The sequence below is a fragment of the Lonchura striata genome, chromosome 20, assembly GCF_046129695.1.
Source record: "Lonchura striata isolate bLonStr1 chromosome 20, bLonStr1.mat, whole genome shotgun sequence".
Taxonomy (NCBI): Eukaryota; Metazoa; Chordata; class Aves; order Passeriformes; family Estrildidae; genus Lonchura; species Lonchura striata.
The window spans coordinates 8,649,823-8,677,395 of record NC_134622.1 but is presented as its reverse complement, the minus strand read 5'-3'; the positions used below and the strand labels follow the sequence as shown (position 1 = coordinate 8,677,395).

Genomic DNA, 27,573 nt, shown 5'->3' with positions numbered 1-27,573 from the left:
ATCTCGGTGTCTCAGCACCGAATCTCATCTGGCAGCACTCCTGGTTTGCAAGCCAAGGAGGATTTTCATGCAAAGGTTACCCAGCTGCAGAGCTACAGAGGCCATAACCACAGCCCTGGCTGCGGGGGCAGCTCGGGGCTTTGCATGCAACAGGCTCTGCTCAAGGGATTCACTCCGTAACCACAGATCCAAAGATGCCAGGAACTAACCAGAGCCAGGTGCTCTCAAGCTCCAGCTGGAAAGAGCAATCCCTGCCACTGACAGCCCCGAGTAATCCTGCTCTTCCTCAGCTCTTGGGGTGGAAGGGATCCCACAGCCTGGAGCAGCTACAGTGCTCACAGGGACTTCTCCTTTGGAGCCCCGAGTCCATCCTGAGCAAACATCACACCACCAAAAGTGCAAAAACCACTGAGGATGATGTGTTTTCAGGGCCTCTGTGCCCTCCTGTCACACCTCACCAGCACAGCTGAGCCCCAGGGCTGTGCTGGCCTGAGCCAGCGCTGGGTGCCTGCAGGGAAGAGCATCCGAGTGAGGTGTGACACGAGCAGGACAGATGGAACACAGGCTGCTGGAAAATGCTCCCGTGCTGAGCACTCCTCTCCCTCCTGCTCCCCAAGCTGACACTCAGCCCCTCGGCAGAAAGGCTGGAAATGTCATCCTGCCCCAGCCAATGATCTCTAAATGAGAAAACGTCACTGAGAGTCCCAAGTTTGCAATTAATCACCTGCACACATTAAAAACCAGGGCAGAACGAAGCTGCCCAGAGATCAGATGCACCAACACCTCAACTGCAGCACAAACCAGCGGGTGGGGAGTTGGAGAAGCCATTTCTTCACCCACTCCTTTTGCAGAGCAGCTTTTCCATCACACTGGAAACACAGAAGGGAGGGACAGGGAAAGGAGCAGAGTCCTGGTATGGGCTGGGCACAGAGGAAGGGGTGGGACAGCCAGGATGGGGCCAGCAGACGGGGCTGAGGGGTTTATGACACACACACATGGTGGGCCAGGTGCAGGGCAGAGAGGGAACCCGATCTGTCCCCGAAACCCAGCACCAGCCACAGGAGGCCCCAGCTCCAGAGCCATCGACCCGGGAGGAATGGCACAGCAGCCTGCAATTCCCTCTTCTGCATTTTGCAACAGTCAAACCAGTTAAGAAGATGAACACAGAGAGTGAAAAATCAGAAGCAAGGTCAAGCTCCGCTGATGGAAGCTCCCAAGGAGCCAAGAGCCTGCAGTCAGCATATGGATGAAGGGAGGACACTGGTGAGAGAGAGCCTTGGCCACCGTGTCCCTCCTGCCACCACCAGCATGGCACAGACAGTCGTGGAGAAATAAGGAGCTGCTGCCAGGAACTGATGAAACGTGAATCCCACGGGGGTGTTCAAAATGTCAGATAAGATGCAGCATATTTAATTCCCTCTGCTGACAGCCAGCCCCAGCTGGAGGAGGAGGATTCAGAGAGAGAAGGATACCCAGCACCAGCCCTGCCACTGAGTCTCTGAGTCAAGAACAAAGCAGGAGGTGCCACCCAGCCCTCTGTGTCAAGAGGGACACAAAAACCTCATGTTTTTGGTGAGAATATGGGAGATTCTGTGCAAAGAAAAAGCAAATTGTGTGTTCTTTTATAACATGCCGAAAACTTCTGTGTGCTGGCAGTGAACCTCCTCAGATGGGGCTGTATTTCAGCTGTTACTATATTCAGTTTGTAAAATGCTCTGGGATGATAAAAATCACTCCAGAAACAGTTACTAAAACTGCTTCCAGGAAATAGATTCACAGAGTTGGAGAAAGCCTGGTGTTTTTACAAGAGCTTCAACTACTGAGAAAGACCAAAGATAAGCAAGAAATTTTGCTTCCTTGTCTTTTCAGCAATAAAAAGGAGCTGCACTGGGGTTTATTTGATTCTGTAACATACAAAACAACCGTTAGTTGTTTCCTCAGAGAGTAGCCTGATCTGAGATGGACAGATAACACCCCTCAAATCACCTGGAGCTGAAGGCTTTCTGCCTTAGTCAAGCTCTGGATTTGTCTGCTCGCATTCTTGTTTAATCCTGTTGCTTTCCATGATTATTGAATTGTCCAGAAGATGATCCCAGGGTGACTAAATCCACGCTGCAAGAACAGGGATTTTATCCAGGAAAAGCACCGTGGGAGCACAGCCCATCTCCCCATCCCCGTTCCAGCCTCAGTGCTAGGAAGCAGCATGTTTGGAGTTGGATGAGCCACAGGAAACGCATCCACTTGTGTCCAAGTGACTTTTTCCAAGGATCTGCCATGAAGTTTTAGGCTTAGTCACCCCATCCCCACCCCTGGGTCAGAACTGATTGAATGCAGCCCCCGAGTCAAACTCCAAGAGCTCATCTCGTTTGGCAGCCCTGCGCTTCCAAGCCTTTCCCCTCCTCTCCCTCTCCCTCCTCTCCTTCAATTATCTTGCTTCATCTTTATTCTGTTTCCAGGAACACTTAGCAACAGGCTCTCGCAATCAGCCACCGGCAGGCAGGATCTGAGGAGGAGACTGCAGTTGAGATGACCTTTTGCTACACTCATGCAAATTTTAAAGAAAGTATGTGAACAATTTGCCTTTTAAGCATCCTCTGCCTACATTCACCGGGAGTTAATTCTCCTTCTCTCCTTAGAGGCATCAGAAACATCAGATTTTCTGATTTTACACTAATGAGAACAAAACCTGAGGCTTAATTCCGGCTTACTTTGTGGGAATTTTTTTTTTCTGTATCTCACGCTGTCAGAAGAACCTGAATGGGCAGAAATTAATATGTGACACCTACCCTGGCCTAGACCCCAGGCCTGCTCAGGCACCACGTGTTCCTGTCAGCAAAAGCCAAATGTGGATTGAGGGTCCATCCCAGCAGCCAAACTGGTCCTGAGATGGACAAGATGCTGTTGGCTCCTCTTGGTGAGCAGCTTTCACTGATCACCATCAGAGACTTTCATCCCAGGACAGCCCCAGGGCATGCCAGGAGCCAAACATTGCCTCAGCCTCCCCAGGAACCCCAGCTTTTTGTGATCTCCATAATTAAAGGCAGCAGATAAAGGCTGGGACAGTGGTTCAGGACTCTCATTCCCATGGGACTCCTGGAGTGCTCCTGCCAAATCCAGGGATTTTGGCAAGTGGCGTCCTCCCAAGCAACACACCAACCACCACAGAGGTCTGGGAGGGCAACACTGATGCTGGATGGATGGAAATGATAAATAACAAGCCTGGGTTTGGAAAACCACTCAACAAACTCACAGCAGCCGTTTTTACAGCCACCCCAATGGGTGCTGGCAGAGGAGAACAAGCAGCAGCCTTGATTTTCATCAGATTTAAATCAAATCCCCAAAGCTTTCCAGCACTTTCCCTGTCACTCAGTAATTTTCTCACATACACGAACAAGTTTGGAGACAGCCCAAAGTGCACACCAGGACAGCCAGCGCAGCTTGCAGGGCACAGGGGCATTACTGCATTTAGTACTTTCTCCTTAAAACAAATACTCTGTGTTTGGAATAAAAAAATCCTGTATTTCTTGCAGTGGCTAGAAGCTGAAGGGAGGGAATGGGTGAATATCCAGGTACCAAGGCAGGCAGCACACCTCCTGCTTTCTGTGGAGTTCATAACCAGGGAAAGAATTTGCAGGGCCCTGATCTAGGAAACAAACAAAACAAAGCCCCTCACAGATCTTTGATACTTCAGATAATCTTAAAAAGTATAATCTACTGCTTTTTTTTTTTTCCTTTAAAAAATGAAAAGTCTAAATAAGCACATCATTGATCCGATTGCTGAGAACAGCATCTGGAACATCAATCTCTGCCTGAGACTGCAGAAGCTGCAGGAGAGCTCAAAGCAGCCAAGGCTGCCCTTGAACCAGATGCTGCTCACTCTTACAGAAACGCCTGTGGATCTGTGTGAAAATGATTAAACAAAATTGCTCCCTCTTTTTCCAGCTTCAGAACTCAAATCTGTTTTCTCTTAGAGGGCAGATGCTCATTACATATCCCACAGCACATCAAAGAGCAGGAAAAGAAGGAAGGCAGCCACCCTGCCATGCACCAGTGCCCAGGGTCCTGCCTGAGCAGCACCCACCCCCTCCCCTCCCCAGAGCCCTTGGCTTGGGGTACAGAGGGTAAAAATGCCTCTTCAAGCTTTGGTCCTCACTTAGTGTCAGCATGAAAGGTGCCACTCAGGGGCTGTCTGTTCCAACAGCAGCAAACAGCAGCCCTGTGTTCTGTAGGCAATTCTTGTGGGGCTTCAAAAACTCCAGCTACTGCAGCACCTCGGGGAGCCCCAAAACTTGGGTATTTCTCCAATATTCCTTCTCCAGCAGTGTTTGAGCATTCAGAGCAGAACATGAGGGATCATCAATCCGGTCCCAGACCTGTAACCCCCATCCAGATCCAAGCAGCACCTCCTTCAGATGCTCATTAACAAAATGAGATCATCAAGGGAGAGTTGCAAAAGGTGCCAGGGGCCTCCCAATCCCCCAGGAGAGGCTCAGCAGGATGTGACCTTAGGGGCACCAAACCCTGTGCCTTTAATGCCACACCTGATTCAAACCCCTGTGCCCAGAGGTGAAAGGCAAGTGACAGATGGGAGACCTCACTCGTTTATTTTAGTTCAAAGACCTCAGAAAACTCAAGGCAATCACTCACCAGCTCGGATAGTTAAGGAGGAGTGTGGGGAAGTGTGCCTGGGCAGCAGGAAGCACAAAAGCAGTTTCGTCCAAGATCCAAGGGAGAGGAGTCACAGCCAGGCTCTTACTGAACAGCTTCTTCCAGGCAAGCCACTGCCTCATCCGTCTTAATCCTTGACCGCTGAGAGATGAAAACAATTTATCCTCGTTCCCTGCTCTTACTGAGGGGTTACAAGAAATAAAACTAAACCAAAGATCAGGGTTATATAGCTCTTCTCAGAAAAGCTCTGCCTGACCTGGACTTTCTCAGTATGCTTTTATCTAGGAGTGTTTTGGCTAAAGCTTAGCCCAGGAAAGCCATGTGAGCCAGGCAGTTAAAAACCTGGTACTTTTCATGTTTATACAGCCAGCTAAGCAGCACACTACAAAGGCTTTTATTCCAAGTCTCTCCTGACAAACCAGCATCGATAAATTACATAATCTCCCAGGAATTATGATGCACAGGAGGAAAGAAACTTCAATTTTCTAGGTAAGAATGAAAGGCTCAGAAACTGAGAACTGAAGGAAAAGTCTGTACAAAAATCATCCCAAGATTAGAAGGCAACTTTTTTTTTGTACTAAAAGGAGACAGCAAAACCTGCTGTAGATGCTAACACACTTCTTCCCCATGGCTACCAAGAACTCTACAAGTCCAGAGCTGAAGACAGAAATACCTCAAAGCTTTCTCTTCTCTCAGATATCTTTATTTCCAGAAAAACCAATCTGAAACAAGCCCTGTGTTTGACAAGCAGAGCAAATGGCTACAAGCACAAGAAGAGATGAGCTTCCCAGTCTGAGAGGTGCAACTGAGCAATGAATCATGGAACAGAATCATGGAACAGCCTGAGCTGGAAGGGACCCACCAGGATCATCAAAGCTGCTGTCAATGGGGTGCATCCAAGTACAGCCCGAGCTCCCAGGTTGAACCAGGCTTCACACACTGACTGTGTACTGAGCTGTGTTGGTTTTACATGCTGTGTGTGCAAGAGCCAGGAAAAATCCATCTTCAATGTCATAACAAACCCTAAGGTAAACACAAAGGCAAGGCCAGGCATATTATTCAGTTAAACAGGCACATAAAGGAAAAGGCAGCCCTGGCCGTGTGTTTGCTCCTGATTTTTGTTGTTTCTCAGGGAGCACACACAAAAATGGGCCACTTTAAGCCTTGCATGAAGCAGATGCTCCCCTCTCCAAGAACAAACCTGCTGTTCCTAATAAAAAGCAGGAGTTTTGCAGAAGAAACCTGCACTTCACAGTCTGTGCACTCCCCCAGCACTGAGTGAGAAAGGAGCTCACCTTGGCCCCCTTGCAGACACCATGCCCAGGGGCTGGGCAGCTGGGATAAACACCCAAACCCAGGGAATTCCCAAACTCTGAGAAACCAAACCAGAGCCAGCTGGTCTGTAAGGCTGCAACCCTGCAGGAGAGTTGTGTCTTCAAGTTATGAAGTTTATGGCGTTTGCCCTGCACATGAGAAACTACCCACATGGGTTTTTAAGGTGGTGGGCAAAGGAAGGGGTGTCTGAGAGTCCAGGTGCCCAGTCAGGCCAGGAAGCAGCCAAAGGAAGAGTCCACCTGCACAGAACCTTCTAGAGTAGCTCTAACACAGCTGGATTTGGTCTTTTGTGCTTCCTCCAGGAAAGGCTGAGCAGCTCTTCCCTCCACTGGGCAGAGCTGGAGCCTGGTTAAATTCCGGGCACAGAATCGGCGGCACTTTGGATTAGTGACAACTTCAAAAGGAGGAGAAAAGCCCTTCTCGGGTAAGTCCTTGCTGCTCAGTTTGCTGAAGGGCATCAGGACAGCCTGAGCCAGCAGCAGCTTGGCTGAACATTTCCAGACTCCATCTGGCAGCCTGGCACCCAGCCTGCTCCTCCTTTTCCGTGCCAACAGGGACACGCGGACCCGCCTTGGTTACGGCAGCTCCAGGGGAAAGGATGAGCAACTTCTACACCAAAGATTCTTCCACACATTGCACAAAATTCATGCCTTTGAACTCCCTGCTAGCTTAGGAAACGAGAGATTTCAATCCCCAAAAACAACCTGTTTGTATAAATAAATAAATAAATAAATAGGCAGGAGTGCCAGATTCTGCTCCGAATCCCAGGGAATCAGCAGGTGGCAGATGGTTAAAGCCAGAACAAGGCTATTTCAGAGCTGCAAGTTGAAATATCCCCCTCCATCCTCCCTGTAGATCTACAGGAGGGCCACAGGGAAGATTTAGCACCTGCAGCTTTGGGTTGTTGTGGTTACCTTTTAGCCCATTCAAAAGAATATTACAATGTGTTCCCCAAGGGAGTCCATAAATAGCAAAGGATTCTGCTCTAATCCCCTATCTACTCCTTTCTGGATAATATGGCATTTGGACAAGCACTGCCAAAACACAGATTTATGGCAAAGCTGAGAGTTTGCATGGCCAGCACATGCTCTAAAAACTCAGGATTCCAAGGAATAAATAAAGCCTCTCCTAGGATATAGACAGCTCTTCAGTAATGGAAGCTTCATGCAGATACAAACCTGCTTGCAGGATTTCTGCTTCCCTCTGCCACACCAGGCAAAAGACAAGTTTATATTGATTTTCCCCAACACCAAAATCAACTGTTCTCACTGGGTGTTCTTGCTGAAACCACCACCACACAGTCACTTCCCATTTCTTTACTAATACTTTATAACATCTATCAGCTATTACCTATCCAACCAGCTTCAAACTTCTTTTCTGACAGTGACCAACATCAAAGGGGAAAGAACTAAGAAAACTGCAGACTAAAGGAACTATAAAAAGTACAACTCATGAGTGCTACAGTTTTACTGCTCCACTGGAGACACCAGGGAGCTGTGTGCTCTTAGAAGTTCCTCAGCAAATGGTGTATTAAAAAAAAAAAACAAAACCAAAAACCAACCAAATAACAGCAACTTTGCAGACAACTCGGTGCTACTGCAACTAGATTTTGTAGTGGAAATGCTGAAAAGCACCTGGACAACTGAGCCAGTGTAACACACACGTGTGGCTGTGAGGGGCTGACCACAGCAGAGCCAGTGCAGATAGAAAATTCAGCACCAAGTGAAAGCAAATGTATTTTGCCCACCTGAAAAGCCAAGCCAGTGAAGACACATCCACTCCCAGAGGCACCAGGCAGGATTGTTTCCTACTCCACACTTCCCAGGTGTGATTTTAAATTACTCACTGCTGGGGCTGTCACACACCTCCCTTGGGTGCCTGCACACAGCCCTATACAAAGGCACAGCAGCAGGGGCTGGGAGGTGCATGCTAGGGTACAAAAAAAAGAAAAACCCAGTCATTTTTGACAAAGGGGAAGTGCTGCATCCCTGCTGAATCTCTGTTGTTGCCTACACACCCTTTGGATCCTGGCTACTTGCAAGCAAAACATAAAACCAAGGATATTTGTTCAAAACCCACAGGCGGACACTGTGATCCTATTGAAGAAAAAAATACAACTGGCATTCATTCTAAAAACTTCCCACCACTGGGACTGGGATTCAAAACCAGCACTGGGCAGTGAGGCCAAAACACACTGAGAGCAGACGCCTGCAAAAGATTCCAAGGGAAATTAGTTATGTGGGTTTTAACAAAAATAAAATTAAATCCAATGTTTACAAAGGGAAAAAAAAAAAAAAAAAAAGGCAGCTTCCCTAGGAGACAGTGCTGCAAACACCCTTTGCAGATAAGCCAAGACCTGTCTGAGGCTTCCTGTGCCAGTGAGGTTTCCTGGGTGTCTGTGCCAGTGTGTGCAGAGAGGGGAAAGGCAAAATCCAAATGCTGAGCAGGCAGCAGCTGCCTCCTCCCGTCCTTGGGGCTGCCCTGCCCTCCTCCACAAGGCAGAGCCACTCTGGGGCTGGCCACTGGCTCTGAGGGGCATCCATCCATCCATCCATCCATCCATCCATCCATCCATCCATCCATCCATCCATCCATCCATCCATCCATCCCTCCTCTTCTATCAGCCTCAGGGAGCTCTGGCCAAGGGAGGACGAGCTCCTGGCTTTCCACTGCTCTGATTCTTCTGTCTCATCTCTCTCCAGGAAGAGACATGCTGAGCTAAAGCTGAACGAGCAAGTGGCTTTACAGAAAGCCCTAGCTTCCCTTTCTCTGTGCTAAAGTCAGCCTGATTCTGTAAACTTTTCTTTTTCCCTTAAGTAATTTTTCTGCAGCTGAGTCACACACAGCCTCTGCCAGGAATTTTTATAATCACTGAATTAGAGCAAGGTTTTGCCTGTGCATGCCTGACAACATCTGCTGATGGAAGCGAGCTCTGCTCAAACCCTTGCAGAGCCCTGGAGGAGCAGGGCAGAGCTCTGCCCTTCCTCCCAACAGCACCTCTCGTGGGGCTCTTCTTGCTGCTCCTCCTGCAGAGAGCTTTGCAGTTCCCAATCCACGTTTTGGGAGGAAGGAAACAAGCTGGAATGATGTGGGAATCCATGGTTTCCCTCTGGCTGCCCTGGCAGGTCTGGAACCCTGGCAGGGGTCAGGAACCCCCCCATACAGAGCCCCCAGAGACACTGGCTGTGATCTCTGTCCATGCAAAAGAGCTTTCAATCTTACAAGATGCATTACCAGCTCTGAATGTTTGATATAAGTAATAATTAAGTGTGGCATGGGTGCAAAAGTAAAATTTTAGGATTTTATATAGAGGGTTCAAAGGAGGCAAGATGGAGGAAATTGGGTGTGCCTTGTCCTTTTTCTCCTCTTCATGCCCTCCATGTCTCACTGTGGTGTTGGCATTTTTCTGTTGGTTCAGGCTGGGGACACACTGTCCAACGTAGGTGACAGATATTGGCACGTTCTTGTAAATGCAGCCCAGGGAGTTTCTGGTATTTAATGTTTGTCACGTCCCACTGAGGGCAGAGCCCCACACGCTGCCCTGCAGGACAGAGCTGGGCAGGGCAGCAGAACATGTGAGAGATCAACAGAATAAACAACCTTGGAACCAGCACAGACCAATTATGGCTTCTGCTTTGGTAGCAGGGCTGGTAGACAGAGACTTTTTACAATTCAGAATCATCAATAGCTCAGATTCTGACAGAGTGAAGTCCAAAGGGTGCTGAAGCAGGGGGAGGAACCCTGGCTGCCTCTTGGCTCTCCAAGCCTCTTGCTGGAGCATCCCTGAGGCAGCACCCCCAGTTATGTGCCTCTCCATCAGCTGCATAGCTGCAAAGCCATCGTGCGTCACATCTTCCTCGGAGACAGACAACACTGTGGAGTCCCACAAAACCACAGAAGGAAATAACTCCCTCGACCTCCTCCTCCAATGGACACAAGGAGTTGTTCTGCAAGCGAGGCTCCAACACACAACACTGGTCCAGACTAAAGATCAAACACAACTCATGTTCACATAATCCAAAAGCAGACATCTGGCATCAGCAGCCTAAACTACACACTTCCTGGATGATTTAAACACCTCCCACTTTATGCTGCAGGTCAGAAATGCAAAGGAATTGCCATCTTCAGGACTGAGCTGTTCAGCCTCCTCCTTGTTACTGGTTGCTGGAGAATGATCCTGTCCCCTCCTGGCAGTGGAGTAATTCATCCCAAAGGGCTGCATTAAGGAAACACTACAGCTGCCAAGCCCTGAAAAGCAAGGATGTGCTGGAAATATGCTGTCTCTGTAGCTTTAATCTGGTCCACTCGCAGGGGTCTGTACAGCATGGCCACATACCATGTGTGCACACAGTCCTGACGCAGTTACAACCAAGAATAGCTGTTCAGCAAGAGAGGAATTACTCAGTTCTGGGTTTCGGCTGGTTGTGCATGCACAGCACTCAGCTCTCTTCACTTCACACTTTTCATATGCTGCTCCAAGGCAAAAATGAAGGCGCCTTGCCATTACAGACTGGGATTATTCTCAAAGGATTCTGAATTTATTTTCATAAAATCCTCGAGAACTACATTCACAACACCTCAGGTTTACAGATGAAGAAAAGAGTTACAGAGAAGCTCTAGGCACCCAGTTCCAGAATCAGCCTACAGCCCCCTTTTAAAAAATAAATAGCACTGAGAGGAATTTAAATGTTTGACGTACAACTTCCCATGAGATCATCTGCAGCAGGAGCACTCGGCACTTCTGCAACTCAACCTCACCCTGGGGACCTGGGAAATCAAGTCCCTCGTTGTGCATGAAAAGCAATTTACCCAGCACCATCCCCGAGCCCTGCAGCAGCAGCAGAGCAGGAATTCCCATCTCCTTAACCAGCACTTTCTCCTCTCTTTTTCCATCACTTGCCTCCAAGCCTGTGAAGGGCTGGGGTCCTCCCCATGGAACCCCATCCTTCACTGGGCTGCCTCAGCTGCCCTCCAGGAGCAGCAAGGGCAGGGGTGCCATGGAAAAACCCCATACGTGATCCCATAATTAGAAACGGCATCCTAACCTATACATGGGGATGAATTGAGGTTGCAGAGGAACACTGTAAATTGGATGCACATTTCTTGTTCCATTTTACTGCTTTTTATTTTTTTTCTGCCCTCTCCCTTATTGGGCTTTGGCTGCGCTTCAGATTAAGCTCCTAATAAGGGCTGGAGTTGGATGGGATTTTTTCAGCCCATCAGATTGCAGCCTTCCAAGCCATTGAAATGAGATTCAAGCTGAACTTGAATTTTCAATAGTTCGGCCTAAAGGCGAGAGTGTTAACAACAGACCTGCCAACACCTTCTCCACACAAAATGTCTGAAAACTCGTCTACACATCAAATGCTGCTTGGGCTCTGCTAGACAAAAGCCACAAAGCCAGCATCTCAAATCCACTGCTGACTTGCTCAGCTGGTTCTTCTGCCAGTGAAGCTCATACATTTTCTCTGAAAATCCACAGAACCTCTGTGTTCTCTCTAGGAAAAGGGGTTTCCCCCCAGGAACACAGCTGCTGTAGTTTCACTATGATAAGGAGATATCAGGTGGACACAAAGAATGCAGACACACACCACTTCACACAACACACTCAAATTATACAGCCCCAAAATTAAAGATACTCCAATGACATGCATGGGCTTTAATCAAGGCCTCTACCAGCACACATTTTTAAATGAACACATTTTTAAATGCTGAAGTCTATTTTCTTGAGGACATGAATGCTTCAGCTTCCACGCCACCAAAATTATTTCCATTTCACATTTCCAGTAAGTATGGCTGGAACATGAACATGAACATCCATGACTACTTTGGCCAGTGCTGCAGGGAGCAGTGCAGTGAAGGGAAGGTGCTCCTCTCCTTTGATGAGAAACAATAAGAGAAAAGGGAATAATGTTTTCTTGAACTGCATCCAAGGGAAAGTATGCCCTGCTGGAGTGCCTGGCAGGGCATCAACAGCAATGGAAATTTCAGCTTTCAAAGAAATAATACTCAAGAAGGGGGTGGGAATATCGTGTAGGAGCTGACGTGACACTAATCCCATGGACTGCATTACAAACTGCCACTCCTCTCCAATGAAATTAAATCCTCTGCAGAAAAGTCATCTGGCTCCAACATTTTTTAGTAAATAGAGCATAAAACAGAATGAAGAAGAGCTCATAACTGAGCAGAAAATGGGCTCAGATGGGCTGCTACAGGCAGGAGGGACAGCAGACCACTGGGATTTTGCATTTTAATTTGGATGGTCACTGCAGGATCTCAGAACACCAACACAACACAACGGGGGCCCTCTGCTCACTGCGAGGGGAAGGAGAGCAAGGTGGGAGAAAAGCACAGCAACTCCTGCAAGAAGTTCTGGGCTTGATTATGAACTTATTTAATTGAGTACCATTTAGCTAAGCGAGTGGGGAAGAGCCCTGTGGTGTCCTCCAGTGGCTCTTGCCAGGGAAGCTGCAGTGGGGCTGCTCATTCACCCTGAGCAGCAGCTGCTCACACCAATCTCCATTTCTCTGTCGGGAGCTGCTGCCACCAGCACAAACAAGAAACACTGAAAAAGTGTCAGTAAATGGCACTTTGAAATCAGAAGGTGTCTGGCAGCTCTGTGTCAGTGTGATGTACCCTCCAGGGCAATTGCACACCGGCTCGTGTAGCTTGAAGCTCTGAGCAAAGCAAATATTGTGAATAATGGTGGAGGGAAAAAACCCACAAAATGGCAATGAAAGTGTTTGCCCAAGCTCAGGTCAGGCAAGACTTTTCTATCTCTGTGACAATGTCCAGTCTGCTGAGCTACAGAAGAAGTTTAATATCTTTCTACAGGTTCATGTTCTCAGCATGGCTCTGGCCATTAATCCACAGCAGCAACATTGATGCATCTTCAGCTACTGCAAGGACGACTGGAGGTATTTAACAGCTGAAGGGAAACGCAGGTAAAGTTTGTTTGCCCCTCATTTTTGTGTCACTAAGCAGCTGTAGGTGGACACAGGCAAAGCACTGACTTGTGCAGAAGCAGCTCAGGGCCAGGCACAGTCTCACTGAGTGCAGAGGGACAGAGCCAACATCCACACGGATCCTGATTCTCTTAAATTCACCAAAGCCTCTCCAGGGCCAGCTGTGCTTTTGCACAAGGCAGGTTTATCCTCAGGGCCAGCAAATGCCATGCGAGACACGCACACAGAGCAGCAGAGGGAAGACAAAATCTGTAGCTGTGCTAATTGCTGGAGTAATTACAAATTAAAATACCAAACTAAATACCACAAGTCTGAGAAGAAGCAAAGAACCCTTTTCCTTTCTAGGAGCTGCCTCTCACAAGTGACTTTTGCCATCAGGAATCACCTCCACGGGCCCAGACAGAAGTCTGAGCAGATGAACAAAAAATGTCAGGTATTTTTCTTTTCAATAGATTTTCATCCAGACAGGATGAAAAATCTTTTCTCTTGAGCAATTGAGTTTTCCCCACAACAGACATGAGCTGGCATGTTCTGAGCGTTTGATATTTCAGTCCCAATTAATAAAATAGTAATTGCTGCACCTAAGGGGTTCTGAGCTCCCTAAGAGGAAACACTTTATACATACACAGATTTTCCTAAGCTTTACCACTACATACTTAAGACATGGATTGAGGGATGAATCACAACTTCAAATTCTTCACTACTAAGCCTGGCAATCAACACTGCCACTTTCTGGCAACGAAACCCTAAAAGCCTTCACCTGTGATGTCATCTGCTAACAGATTTATGTTCCATGGGGCATTCCTGTCCTGTGACTCCTTCACTGAGGAGGCAGCTGGCTAACAGAATTTGTTCTGGATAATCCCTTCTCTGGCTCTCAGGAGGGGAGGAAAGAGATGAAGATGCACTCAGCCAGAGATGGCAGCCACCACTTTTAGGGAACTTATTACACCCCAGCCACCTGCCAGGTGCAAATCCCATTTAGAGCCTGGAGAAGGCAGCAGCATGAAGACAGAAGGGAGGTGAGGGAAGTCTGCACCTCCCAGATCCCAAACCTGTGTGTCCACAAGGCAGGAGGCATCAAGCCTGGCCTGTCACTGTGGGGGAGAGGTAACACACAGCCCTACAAAACCAACTGTAGGGTAATCTTCAAATGTATTCTCTGAGCCCAGCACGACAGACCCCGAGCTGCCAGCAGGGCTGTAATCTCTGCCTGGGGTTATTATTTTCATAATTAGAGGGATGGCCACAGACAGAGGTGGTATTTGGTGGCCTCTTAACCTAGAGACTTACTGGGGTTTATGCAGATGACTCCACTTTTTCAGCAGCAAAGCCTGCAGCAAATCCTCGTGGGGACAAACATCAAACCAAGATCTGGATGTGGCTCAACACAAGGCCACTGCTCGGTCAGCCAGAGCCAAAGAACAACAACCAAAAAAAAAAAAAAAACACAAAAACATGCAGAGCTCAGAGGGAGTTTAAGTTTTAAAACTGAGTAAACCCTGCAATTCAACTTTGGGCTGTCTGAAGCAAAGTGACTTTTCAGGTGAGGCACCACTCCTTGCTCCAGCCTGGTCCTCACACCTCTCTCCTTCCATCCACCTGCTTCTCCCACACTCACCATCCCTCTCCAAAACATCTCTTCCCAAGCTAGGAGCCTCCTCCCAGCCTACCACATCCCCATTTTTCCACCTGAAGAGCCACAGGTCCCACGAAGCTGGCAGGGACATGCCTGCAGGGAAAGGCAGGGACAGCCACCCACTCTTCTGCTTTAAAGCAACAATTAACTGGTTTGAAAACTGCCTCTCTAGGCAAAAACTCATCCTGGGAGCCACCAGGGTGACAAACATCTATTTTGTGCATCACCTAAGAGATAAACACCAATCGATGCCCTGGATGCTCCTGTCACACACAATAATTAAACCATCAGTCGGGACACAGTGAATTAATGCAGACAGAGGGGGACAAAGGAATGAAATAGTTTCACTTGAATCCTCACAGCTTAACAAAAGCAAAACCAGGCCGGACCTATTGAGGAAAAAAAGCAAAAGGTAGAAGAAATCTCATTTAACAGCTGCTTTTCCCAGAGAGAAAAGCAGAAAACCAAGTATGCAGCAAACCAGGATCAGGCTGGAATGAAGAGTGGCACTGAGGGCATTGCTGTGCCACAGGCAGGAGCACACACAGGACATTCCTGCCTTGATCATCAAGAAAACACTGCAACAGAGGTGGTCTGCAGGACAAAGAGGAGGCAAAATCCCCGGAACAGCAGCCCATAGCATTTTCTATTCCTTTAAGAAAAGAAGGAGTGGAAGCTGTGCCACACGTTAGCACTTAAGTAGTCCCTATCCTCAGTTTCCCACCATCTGTACTAGTCTCTGAAACTCCCCTACTTATTGAATTTATTGCTGTGTGTCTCTGCCAAAATCAAAGACCTAAATATCAGCAATCTTGGTGGGAGGCGTCCAGCTGCTCCGGCTCACGGGAGGAACAAACCCTGTTTGTGCAAAGTCGCATTGAGAAAGCCAGGCAGCAAATCTCCCCTAGGAACAACTTCCCATGCTTTCAGATTAGCAGATCAAGCTGCAGGCATGAAGACCTTTCCCCCTGTCTATCTGTGAAATCCAGTGCTTTAGGACACAGAAATGGGTTTTTTCTAAGCCTGGAACGAAGCGATTTTGGAAGTGCAGGGCACAGCAGCAGCGGGGGGCAGTGGCTGAGGGAAGCAGAGCTCCAACTCGGGGTCATGATCGTGTGCTGTGTGAAATGGGGCTTTTCCAGGGGGGATGGACTGCTGGGACCTGGCAACCATGGCTGTGGCAGAGGCACAGCCCCACTCTGGTCACTCATCCAGCCCCTTCTCACCTCTGCTTCCTTGCCCGTGGGGTGAAGCCAGCAGGATTTCCCTAATTTGGAAATTTCCAAGCAGAGATTACAGGGAAGAGCTCATTAGCAGCAGCCTGTAATGTAGCAGTGACCTCTGTTCTGTGCCCACAAACCTGAATCAAAAAGGGAGCATCCTAAAAAATCAGCTCGTGGAGTCAGCAGCCTCTCAGAAGCAAATAAGCACAGCTCCCTGCCCTCTTAAAACACCAGATATCAGCTGATAAAAGAGGAGCAATCCTGCAAGCCAAACACCCGGGCAGTACTTGCAAGGCAGGATTTGTAGCCTGCTGCTCTTTGATTTGCTCTGGGAGCGACAGAACAGTAGTCAGAAAAACATGAAGGGGAAGAACATTTTTAATGTTCTGGTGACCTGACTGATGCTGCAAATCCCAAATCCCAAGACCCAGACCCAAGACTGTGCACAAGGACTGGGGTGATGGTGTTGCTCAGACCCTGAGCTGCACTTGGAAGAGCAGACAGGGACAGCAGCTCCTCAGTGGGGCTGGGGACACCACAGACCCCACGAGCTCTTGGACTCACTTGGCTCTCAGGGGCTGAAACAGTCACACAAAGGAAGTTTCATCTCCTTCACGGATCTGACAGCAGATCTGGAAATTGTCATCTCCTTCCCACGCCGTCACACAGCTTGGTTCATTTGAAAGCTGTTTTATCCTGGCTCAGTTCAGCTCGTCTTGTTCCTGCACACAACAGCAGCAGCCAAGCGAAGAGGGGACAAACTGGGACCCCCAGCCAGGGGCAAGTGGATGCTGAACAGGCAAGTGGATGCTAAACTGCAAACACAACCAAAACACTCCACACACGTCCTTTCAACCAGCAGCGAGCACAAGGGGATGGAGCTGAGACCCCTGGCAACACCACTAAAATCCCTGTGTTTCTCCTTTATTTTGGGAGAGGCAGAATAATCCTTTTGAACTACCCAAGTGGGGGAGAACCAGCATCTGTTCAGATTCAACAGCTTGGGTCTCACTGCTTTAGCTCCAGCTCTTTACCAGTGGATGGGGAAAGTCTCTAGCTTTTATTCCAGGGCCTTTCAGCAGAGGCTGGCAGAGCACCTCACAGACATTTAATTAAATCCTGCAGCCCACCCCGGTGAGGAAGGGATTATAAACAGCCCCCAGCTCAAGCAGCAGCTCAAGCATCTCTTTCTGTGGTATGGCTCAGTTGCAGGAGTGCAGCAGTCCCCACTCCACCAAGCTCCTAAATACACATCAAACAGTCCAGAGACTTTGAAGAGCCAGCAGAGCAGAGTGACCAGGAGCATCCTCTGATGGGATGGGTAGGGGCCCCTCTCCACTCTCAGAGCCACAGTTTTTTGTTACCCCTCTGCAAATTAAACTACACATTTCCAAAGTATGGCATTCCTGGTGACCACTTCATCCACCCAACAGCCCTGGGAGCTTCATAAAATGGAAGAACACCTTTTTTCCTTTCTTTTTTTTTTTTTTTTCCCCATGCTCACCTATGAAGTGAGACTTCTGCTGGCTGAATTACATCTATTTAAACAAAAGTTCAGACATCTGCCTTTGCACAGTGTCAGCTGCGAGAAATGAGCTAACATCCAGATGCAGTGGCATGTCAGGATTAGCCCAGGCTGGGGCAGGAATGCTTCCATGTATGGAAAAATATTGGAGCAGTGAAACCATAAGCTTGGAGCTGAGTGAAGTGAGAGGCCCTGTCAATGAAACTGCAGGCTCAGGTTTAGAGGATTTAGCAGCTCAGATCCGCCATAAGATCCTCAGTGTGCATATCAATAAATTTCACACTTTTTCCAAAAGGGATTCCTACAGCAGTGCTGAGATTCCTGAGGGTGAGATCCTGCTGGCTCTGGAAGCCAGGCTGGACCTGCTGGGCACCATGAATGCTCCCCATGCCAGGCACAGGCTCGGGTGCTGATGGAGACATTTTGGCTGCTGCTTGCCCATCCCTGGGCTGCTGCCTTCTGCCCAGCAGGGTCTCTCAAAGCCAGCTCAGAGCTGGAAGGAAGGATGCAGCAGTGGCAGTTCAAAAGTTGGATCAGCTTGGCTGGGGAAGCAGAGCCCACTGTTGTGGCAAGGGCAGCGCCAGGGCACGGGGAGAGAGCCAGAGCAGTGCCCCCATCAGCGTGACACAAATCAAACAGGCTCATTTGGCAGCATCCCCAGCTAACACTAATGAAGTCACAGCTATGACTTCATCTCTCCAGTGGGAATCTCCTGGGAGCAAGGGAGAACTAGAATTTCTCTCTCCGGCTCGCTCATGCAGTTGCAATTTGTTTCAGTCGCCTTATATTCTCTTCTGCAAACATTACTTAATTCTCACCCAGATTTTTAAATCCTTGCCCTGAAATGTAAAATAATGTTTCCTTCTCAGCTGTCAAAGCCCAGCCTTGCTGAGATCCCTCCTGGTGGGATCTGACTCCTTGTGCCAGCTGCCATCCACTCCCTGGGGTCTCAGCCCACAGCTGAGGATGCCACCAGCTATTTTTCAGACCTCAAATATGTAACTAAAATCTGGTCACTCTTGCCAAATTCATTTTAAATAGGTATTTTTGCACCTTTCCTCCATTAAAATATTTTTAAGTCAGGCTGGATTTAGCCACAGTTGCAAAGACAGACAAAATGCTGCTGGAGGACCCTGGAGCTTCCCTCCTTGGCTGGACAGGACAGACTCCAACGCTGCAAAAACCACCCAGCAATGAATGTCTCACACCACCCTGCCTGGAGATGCACCCAAGAATTGTCCCAGGGTATCCCTGCTGCCTTCCTCATCCCCAGCTGTGCTGAGGGTTTGCTCCCCTGCCATTCCTGGTCTCCACAGCTGCAGCAGCACCGAGCACTAGGAATGCACCTTTAGGAGCCAGATTCTCTGTGGTGTTTGGGCTCTCCCCACACAGGCAGGGAGCCTGCACCCCCCTCACTGCCCTGTGCCTTGCTGAGGGCTCCCATCCCTTTGTTTTTAGGGCAGAGGGGCTCTGTTTTTAGGTGGCAGATGCTCGGCTACTGCCCTGATGCAACTGAGCAGTCACTCACCCGCACTAAAGAAAGACTGCAAATTCTTTACATATTAATTGCTGCTTGCAATTGTTCTCAGTGCTGACAGACAGACGTGAGAGTATGCAGAAAACATTCCTGCATCTTTTTATTTCCACCCTTCCATTAGTTGGGTGTACTCTCTGCCAAATCAATAAGAGACTGCATTTTCCTTGGAAAACTGAGATGATGAAAATGTGATCAGCTACGAGACAAGGCACTCACGTTGTAATCTGAAATACTCACATAATTCACTTTCCCATGAGAGAATTTAACAGGTCTATCTGCTTACTTGTCAACTCATCCCACCCCCAGCTTCTCCATTGACCCTGTCTTTAATTTACAACCTACAGATTTAGCTCTGATTGTGGTTTTTTGCCTACGGAGCATCAGCTGAGAGGCAGCAGCTCCAGCCAGAGGAACCTGCTCTGCAGAGGGACATCCAGGCAGTGCTGGAGACATCCCCCTCCCCAGAACACCCTCTAGTCCCCCATCTGGGCTCCCACCTCCAGGACAAAGAGGAATTAATGCACCCAAAGCCCAAGCTGTAATAAATCCAAGCACCCTCCCCAGGCTGGCAGCACTCCCTCCTTTCCTCACCGTTATTATCTGGAGATGGCACAAAGTGATCTGGCTACAAAAACAGCCCAAACCTATCGTGCCTTACAGAACCAGTTTAGAGAGCACACGCAGCTATAAAGTCGTGATTATTCAGTATTCAAGCCAGCCTGAAAGCTCAGGAGTCAGCTTGTATCTGCTGAAAGCAGGGGGCCTGAAATTATCCGTGAATGGTTCAAAGCTGCAGTTAATTCAACATCTCGACTTTCAAAAGCATAAAAATCACAGATTCCTGGAGCGTGCGAGCTTTTCAAAAATTACAAACTACTAACTGTCAAATCAAAGCAGCAAATAGAAATCCACATGGCTGATAAGACAAATAGTTGCATTTTAAAGAGTAATTAAATATCACTTTGGAATATTTTGCTTGGAACTTGTTTCCATGATAAAAACAATGGGGAGGGGAAGGAGGAGGAAGCAATCCACACACACCAATAAGCTTCTCATCAAACAAATCCAACAAATGCTCAGGCTGCTGAAATTTGTTTTGCTGAGTTCAGAGTTCAGCCTGCTGTACCACAGCCTCCCATGCCCTCTTCGTTTCCCTAGATCCCTAAATTTCACATCAAACTCCAGTAAGGAGGAGGCAATCACTACGTGAATCTGGATTGTTGGAGAGGAGAGTTGGGACAAGAATCCCCATGGTGTGGTCACTAAAAACTGCAATATTTTCTGATTTGACTAAGATTAAAACCATGTCCCAGCTTCCATGCTGGGAGCATGGCTGAAAAAAAATCGGAATGCAAAACACAGAGCTCTACCCAGATGAAATTCAGAAGTGAAACCTTACCCCAGTCCCACACACTCACCCCACCAAGTTCTGCTTTGAAACACTAAAAGTTTGTCCATGAGAAAGGATCAAAAATCTCCAAATTATCCTGGGCTCTTCCAAAACCCAAACCTGCCAGCAATGAACTCACCATGAATTTCACCCAAACTTTCTAGTGCTAAGCAATACCTGTGGGCAGCAATATATAAGGATTGAGTACTGAAGAAGGAGACAGCTACTGCATTTTGGATTAAAATGTTATTGAACCGCTTGGAGAAGCCACCATCCAAAGGCCACACAAAGCTGAAGTCAGTTTTTGGGATGGGATGTGTTCAAGAACCAATCATGTGATCAGCAAACTGCTTGTCCCCACCCTGGAGCCAGGAGGATTTGATAATGGAAAGATGCCCAAGACTTTCAGAGCAGGTCCTAAAACGTGGGCAATTACCCACTGAAGGATGTAATAAACACCACAGCAGACTACACGTCAGCAAGACTTTTAAAATACTAATTCTCCCCCAGGGAAAGTGCTCAGGCAGGCACCAGTTTGGATATGGGGGATATCCAACCTCCACGGACGTCAGTGGTGTTTTTGCAGCTCTTGCAGGACCAGGACACAGCCCCCAGACTTGCAGCCTACTGAGCTTACAGGGATTTCACAGAAGGTTTTGGCAAGAGAGAGGACTGCTAATTGCATGGAGGGTGATTGCAAAGCTGTGTAAAACACACAGCAATAATTTGGGAAAAAAAAAAAAAGGCATCAACAAGAAGAAGAAGAAGTCAAAATGTTTTGGCTTCGATGTCATCTGCACAATGTGGAAATACTGAATAGCTTATTCCTCACTCATAATTGGAGTTCACTGTTGAACGTCTCCAAAATCGCAGGGGAAAACGCTCCATTGTTCTGCACTTTCTTTTGTAAAGCTGTTACGTGTTCAGCCTCTAAAGAATGCATTTTTGGAGAAGAACTATGCACTGATTACTTTACAAAGGAAAGTTCCTTTGCTCAGTCCTGCAACCTGAGAGTAACAAATGGAATTGTCAACCGTGCATTTTTAAACAAGCGTTTTCATTTCAACATCTGGATTAAGATGCCACAATGAAAAACAGCGCACAGGCTTCCCTCTGCTCCCTTCATGCATCTCCCATTCTTATGTTTCAGAACCAGCAAAGTTTCAAAGCAAACAAAGAATCAGTTGGTGCTGCTAATGCCTTGCTTCTTACTCAATAGCCTGATGTCATGAAAAGACCATATTTTTCAAATCTACAGCTCTGCAAGCCAAAGAGTTCATATACATTCCCACCCCAGAAATATAAAGTCAGGAATACAGCTGAAAGTGATTACTTAGATATTTTTATATGATGAAATTCAAAAGCTGCTTCAAGTGATTTACAAAATCTTCTGTAAGACAAATCCCACATCTGTGCTGACCACTTGCCTCCCAGATCTCAACAGATGGCAATTTCAAACAGAAAAGTTCTGAGTCCCTGAAAATCAGGGTGTACCTTAAACTGTAATCAAGGGTCTGAAGATTTTCCCTCCACAAAAAAAAATTGTGGACAGACTAATTTAATGACATTTCTATCTTCTCCCCACTGTTTTTTGCACAAAGCCTACCTACAAAATTAGTACCTGGTGTCTTATTAGGAGAGGCTCCCATGGATAAGGGATAAAAGGAAAACATTGTCCCAACCAAAGGGAATTTACCAGTGTGAGCAAAGGCAGATCCTCAGATTGCTTTCAGATACTTGACTGAATAATCACAGAAAAACAATCAACATGTTTTGCATTTATTTAAATCCAGAACAGAAGCATCTCAGCCTTCCCAAGAAGAATCTGTACAACACTCAACCAGATGCATAAATACAGCAGAAAAACCACAAAACACAAGAGAGGCAAAGCACGGCCCCAGCGCCACTGCAGCACTGTGTGGATGCACCAAAGAAGTGTCAGGACAAAATTCAAGATTAAAAATAATGACTGGGCCAAGAAAGTAACAAGTAAACACAAAAGCAAAGGCAAATAAACAACAGCTGAAGATAAACTGCTGCTTTCTCACTGCACTCTCCTTTCTCCCACTCCTATGTGGAGCCGTGTGAGAGGATCTACTCCATCCAGAATGTGAATGGTTTCTCTTTTTCTAGCAGAGATGACCAACATGTCCAACACAACAGCAGGACAGCACTCCTCCAACAGCCTGTGTGCCATAAGGCCTTGAAAAGCACCCAAATTCCCCCTGAATTAGGTGGACTCGGCAGCAGGGATGGCGTGGAGCTCACCAGGAGAAGTCTGGGATCCTTCCGACACCTCGCTGGGGGTGCTGGGGACGTCAGGGCACGCAGGCAGATGGGAGCTGTTTACACTGCTGAGGCTCTCAGCAGCAATCAGGATATTAAAGCTGTTATTAAATCAACCCTCCAGAACTGGAGCAGATGTCCATGCAAACAGACAACAAGGGGGTGATGTTAAACCAAAACCACAACCAAAACGAAGACACCGAGCAACGCCTCCTCCCCATTGCTCTGCTGAGCCTCGCCAGGCATTATCAGAAGACAAATCAGTTACCAAAAACTACCTGTGGCTGCCCAAATCCAGGCCTCAACAACTGAACTGAGAGACGTGCAGCACGAGTTAAAGGCCTCCAATCTCATTTGGCTCATTCTGGTTTTGTCCTTGAAAAAAACCCTGCCAATAATAGGCCTGGCTGTGGCTCAGACAGAGGCATAATGCCATCCTCCTCATTAATCAAAGGCTTTCCCCATGGCCAGATGTTTGCTGACTTGTACTGCTTTCTTTTATTACTGGTTTGGAGGCAAAAATTGCTGTGTGCTTAAGTTACTCCAGTGGAACTGGTTGTCCCTGGTAACTGCACCCCGGCATTATTGAGTTACCGAGGCATCCAACAAAAAGTGGCTGTTTGCTTTGACAATTCCATCTACTTTGCCCAATAACCATCAGAGCGAGATGCTAATTTACTTTTAGGACTGTGGGAATTGTACTGCAAACCCAGAAAGGAGGCGAGGTTTTAAGATCTATCAACGTTTGGTGCCCAGAGTTTGGAAGGAGAGATACAGAAAAATGCAGAGTACGCCAGAGAAGGACAATGATAGATGGACTTTAAAAGTCGTATTTTTCAATAACACTGAGCAACAAAAGTGGTGCTTTTATACAGGATAGGAAGCCATCATGTCTCCACAAAGCTTTCATGGACTCAGGAAATAAAGTAACCAACCCACAAGGGGAAGAGTTGGCTTGAAAGGACTTCTGGAGGTCTTTGAGCCTGGGCATCACCCACACTCAACCCTGCTGGGCAGAGCTTCTCCCAAACAAGCCCTGTGACCTGCAAGGATGGGGAGCTGAGAGCTCAGGGACAGAGCTCTGTGTTCCCACCCCTCTTGCTGTCTCTACCCTGCATCTATAATATCCCTTTTTTCCCCATAAATCTGTATAATTCACTGGGGTTTAGGAGTATCCCTTAGTGCAAAGGAACCATAACTCAAAAGCACTGCCTACATTCCTCTGATGCTTTTGTTTTAAAACAAATTAAGCCTGTGAGGCACTGAACATATGCTTGACATCCTCAGCTCTCGCTGGCATGTTTTTGAAAAATAGAAAGTTTGTGCTTTTCTGGGGAGTTAGGTCATTAACCCGGCTATTTAAAAAAATCAGCCTATTATACAAGGAAACTTCTAACTGCCTGAGCTACAGGTTATAAATCTCCTGTTTAGAAATCTGATATCCTGACATAATTGCCCTTACAACTTACAAATAGGTTCTCTGTTATCCGTAGATTAAGCTTCCTCCAAAGCCACATCACATCTGCTTAGTTTTGAAAATATACAGCATGAGCTTCAATTACTTTACACTCCACACAAAAATAATCCTGAATTTAACTCAGGGCTTCTTGGAATAAGAGTTTAAGACCCCATAATCTTTTTATTTCATGTTTTCTTGCAATCTAATAGATGGAAGCATTGGCCAGCATGTAAAATTAATGCCACCTTCCACTTCTATGATTTCCCAACCATTTAACTACACTGCAGTGGAATTTTTAAAGCAAATACAGCAAGCAGAAGTCCCACCACCTAAATACTCTGAAATGTTCTGTAGGGAAATGGTCAGCTACTAATTGGAACCACAGTGTTTTCACATCCCTGTAGGAAGAGGGTTTGGTTTAAAAGAAACCTGAGTTAAACTGTAGTTTCTCTGAAAGATGAAGCTTCTGTTGCAGCTCCTCTGATTAATGAAATTGCTCAGATCCCAACCACATGGGTGAGCTCCCAGTTAGAAGTGTCTGGACTTCAAAGGGACAAACTGGGGGCAGTGGGCAGCATCATCATCCAGGTGCACAGCATTAACCAGGTGAGAGTTTTTGCAGAACTGGGGGCTTAGTGACAAAAAACGGCGGCAAACAAGGGAAGAAAAGGCAAACCCGTGTTTCAAAGCTACATCTCTTCTGAGCAGCAGGGACATCACACGGCGCTGCCAGACAACAGCCAACTTTGCCTTAAATTCCTTTACCTAAGGAAGGAGCAGGGCTCAGAGACCCATCCTGGGGGATTTCATCCCTCTCAAACCAATACAGCCTCGAGGTGCCCAGACCAAGGGATGCCTGAGGGGGCTCAGCCACCCTCAGCCCTGCAGGTACCAGCGTTATCCCAATCCCAACCAAAGCTGAGCCAGAGTCTGCCCGCTGCCTCCACACCCACTGCTTCAACCACTAGCCAGAAAGATGTTTAGAAATGGCACTGTGGGGCACCATCTTTTCAATTCTTACTCAATTGCTTCCAGAGATTAGATTTGTAAAGAGGCTTTTTTTTTTTTTTTCTGTTTTTTTTTTCCTTTTAAGCGCTGCAAGCTCATTGGGAGGCAGAGGCTCAGCCTGTGCCTTCCTTTTTTCCTCACAGCCTACCCGGTCTGGGTCTTAGCGTGCTTTCTGTCCTTTATCTTTCAGATTAAACTCTACAGATCAGAGGCTGGAACTCGCAGAGTATCGAACGCATCAAACGAGAGGAACAAACCGCATCCCACAAACTGGCCGGGCAGCTTCGCCAGCAGCTCCCAGCCGAGCCGGGCTCACTCGCTCCTCAACCACCGCGTCCTCCCACAGCTGGCAGGGGCCAGGCTCCTTTCCGTGCCCAAACCCACGCTGGAGCCCACGGGCACCGTGCCCGCTGCCCACGCCAAGCTCGGCTCTCCCCGTGTCCGAGCCTGGAGGAGCCGCTCCGCTAATACCTCACCTATACCCCGCTCACACTTCACCTGTACCCCGCTCACACCTCACCTGTACCCCGTTCACACTTCACCTGTACCCCGCTCACACCTCACCTTCACCCCGCTCACACCTCACCTTCATTCCCGCTCACACCTCACCCATGCCCCGCTCACACTTCACCTGTACCCCGCTCACACCTCACCTTCATTCCCGCTCACACCTCACCCGCACCCCGCTCACACCTCACCCATACCCCGCTCACACCTCACCCGCACCCCGCTCACACCTCACCCGCACCCCGCTCACACCTCACCCATACCCCGCTCACACCTCACCCGCACCCCGCTCACACCTCACCCATACCCCGCTCACACTTCACCTTCACCCCGCTCACACCTCACCCGTACCCCGCTCACACCTCACCCGCACCCCGCTCACACCTCACCCGTACCCGCTCACACCTCACCTGTACCCCGCTCACACCTCACCTTCATTCCCGCTCACAGCTCACCCGCACCCCGCTCACACCTCACCCGCACCCCGCTCACAGCTCACCCGCACCCCGCTCACACCTCACCCGCACCCCGCTCACACTTCACCTTCATTCCCGCTCACACCTCACCTTCACCCCGCTCACACCTCACCCGCACCGCGCTCCCGGCGGGGCAGCGGCTCCGCGCACACCGCGCTCCCGGCCCGGGCTGCCCTCCCGGTGCCGCGGCTCCCGGGCCCGCCGGAGCCGGGCGGGATGGCAGCCGCCGCCTCCCCGGCTGCCCCGGGGACTCGCTGGAAGGCGCCCGGCCCCGGCCGAGCCCCGCGGCCCCCAGACAAAGCCCGGGGCGCGCCCCGCCGCCCCCCGCCCGGCCGCGGGGCTCACCTTGCGGTGCTTGTCGGCGAAGGGCAGCGCCAGCCAGGGCATGGCCCGCACCGCCTCCTGCCACTGCTGCTGCTCCTGCTCCGCCGACACGAACACGATCTCCAGGCGCTGCCCGCCGGCCGCCGCCGCCTCCCCCCTGAAGCGCCCGTAGAAGGCGGCCAGGCTGGCGCCGAGCTGCGCGCAGGGGCCGCCGAGGCTGCAGCCGAAGTAGAGCCCCACCAGAGAGACCCCGCGGGCGGCCAGCGCTGACACGGCAACCTCCTCGCCGTCGGCGGCCACCAGCACCTCTCCCAGCACGTCGGCGAGCGCGCCCGCCATCCCGCTCCGCTGCCGCCGCGCGCCCGCTCCGCTCCGCGCCCGCCCCGCCCCGCCCCGCCAGGGGGCGCTGCCGGCCGCGCGGCCCCGCGCCCGCCCCCGCCTCGGGCAGCGCCGCCCCGGCCCGGCCCCCCCCACATCCCCCCGCTCCCCTCAGAGCCGCGGCCGGCGCGGCCCGGGCACGGAGCGGGGATGGAGCGGGGAATGGAGAGGGAATGGAGCGGGGCACGGAGCGGGGATGGAGCGGGGCACGGGCACGGAGCGGGGATGGAGCGGGGCACGGAGCGGGGATGGAGCGGGGCACGGGCACGGAGCGGGGCACGGAGCGGGGAATGGAGCGGGGCACGGAGCAGGGATGGAGCGGGGCACGGGCACGGAGCGGGGCACGGAGCGGGGATGGAGCGGGGCACGGGCACGGAGCGGGGATGGAGCGGGCACGGAGCGGGGCACGGAGCGGGGATGGAGAGGGGCACGGGCACGGAGCGGGGAATGGAGCGGGGCACGGAGCGGGGATGGAGCGGGGCACGGAGAGGGAATGGAGCGGGGCACGGAGCTGGGCACAGCAGAGCCTGAACACGGAGCAGGGCGCAGAAAAGGGCACGGAGCATGGCACGGAACGGGGCAGGGAGCGGGGAATGGAGCAGGGCACGGAGCCGGGCACGGCAGAGCCTGAACACGGAGCAGGGCAGGGAGCAGGGCACGGAGCGGGGCAGGGAGCAGGGCACGGAGCGGGGAATGGAGCCGGGCACGGCAGAGCCTGAACACGGAGCAGGGCACGGAACGGGGCAGGGAGCGGGGCACGGAGCCGGGCACGGAGCGGGGAATGGAGCCGGGCACGGCAGAGCCTGAACACGGAGCAGGGCAGGGAGCAGGGCACGGAACGGGGCACGGAACG

At 49.7% G+C, this 27,573-nt stretch overlaps 1 protein-coding gene across 1 annotated transcript in view; it reads right to left on the bottom strand.

The window, feature by feature from the left end:
- NXN (nucleoredoxin) overlaps nt 1-26,704 on the bottom strand; it is a 47,458-nt gene extending 20,754 nt beyond the window's left edge. The window contains exon 1 of the mRNA XM_021524904.2: nt 26,364-26,704. Within this exon, the coding sequence (XP_021380579.2) occupies nt 26,364-26,681 (318 nt within the window). The 5' untranslated portion in view covers nt 26,682-26,704. The remainder of the gene's footprint in view (nt 1-26,363) is intronic.
- Between the last annotated feature and the right edge of the window lie 869 nt (nt 26,705-27,573).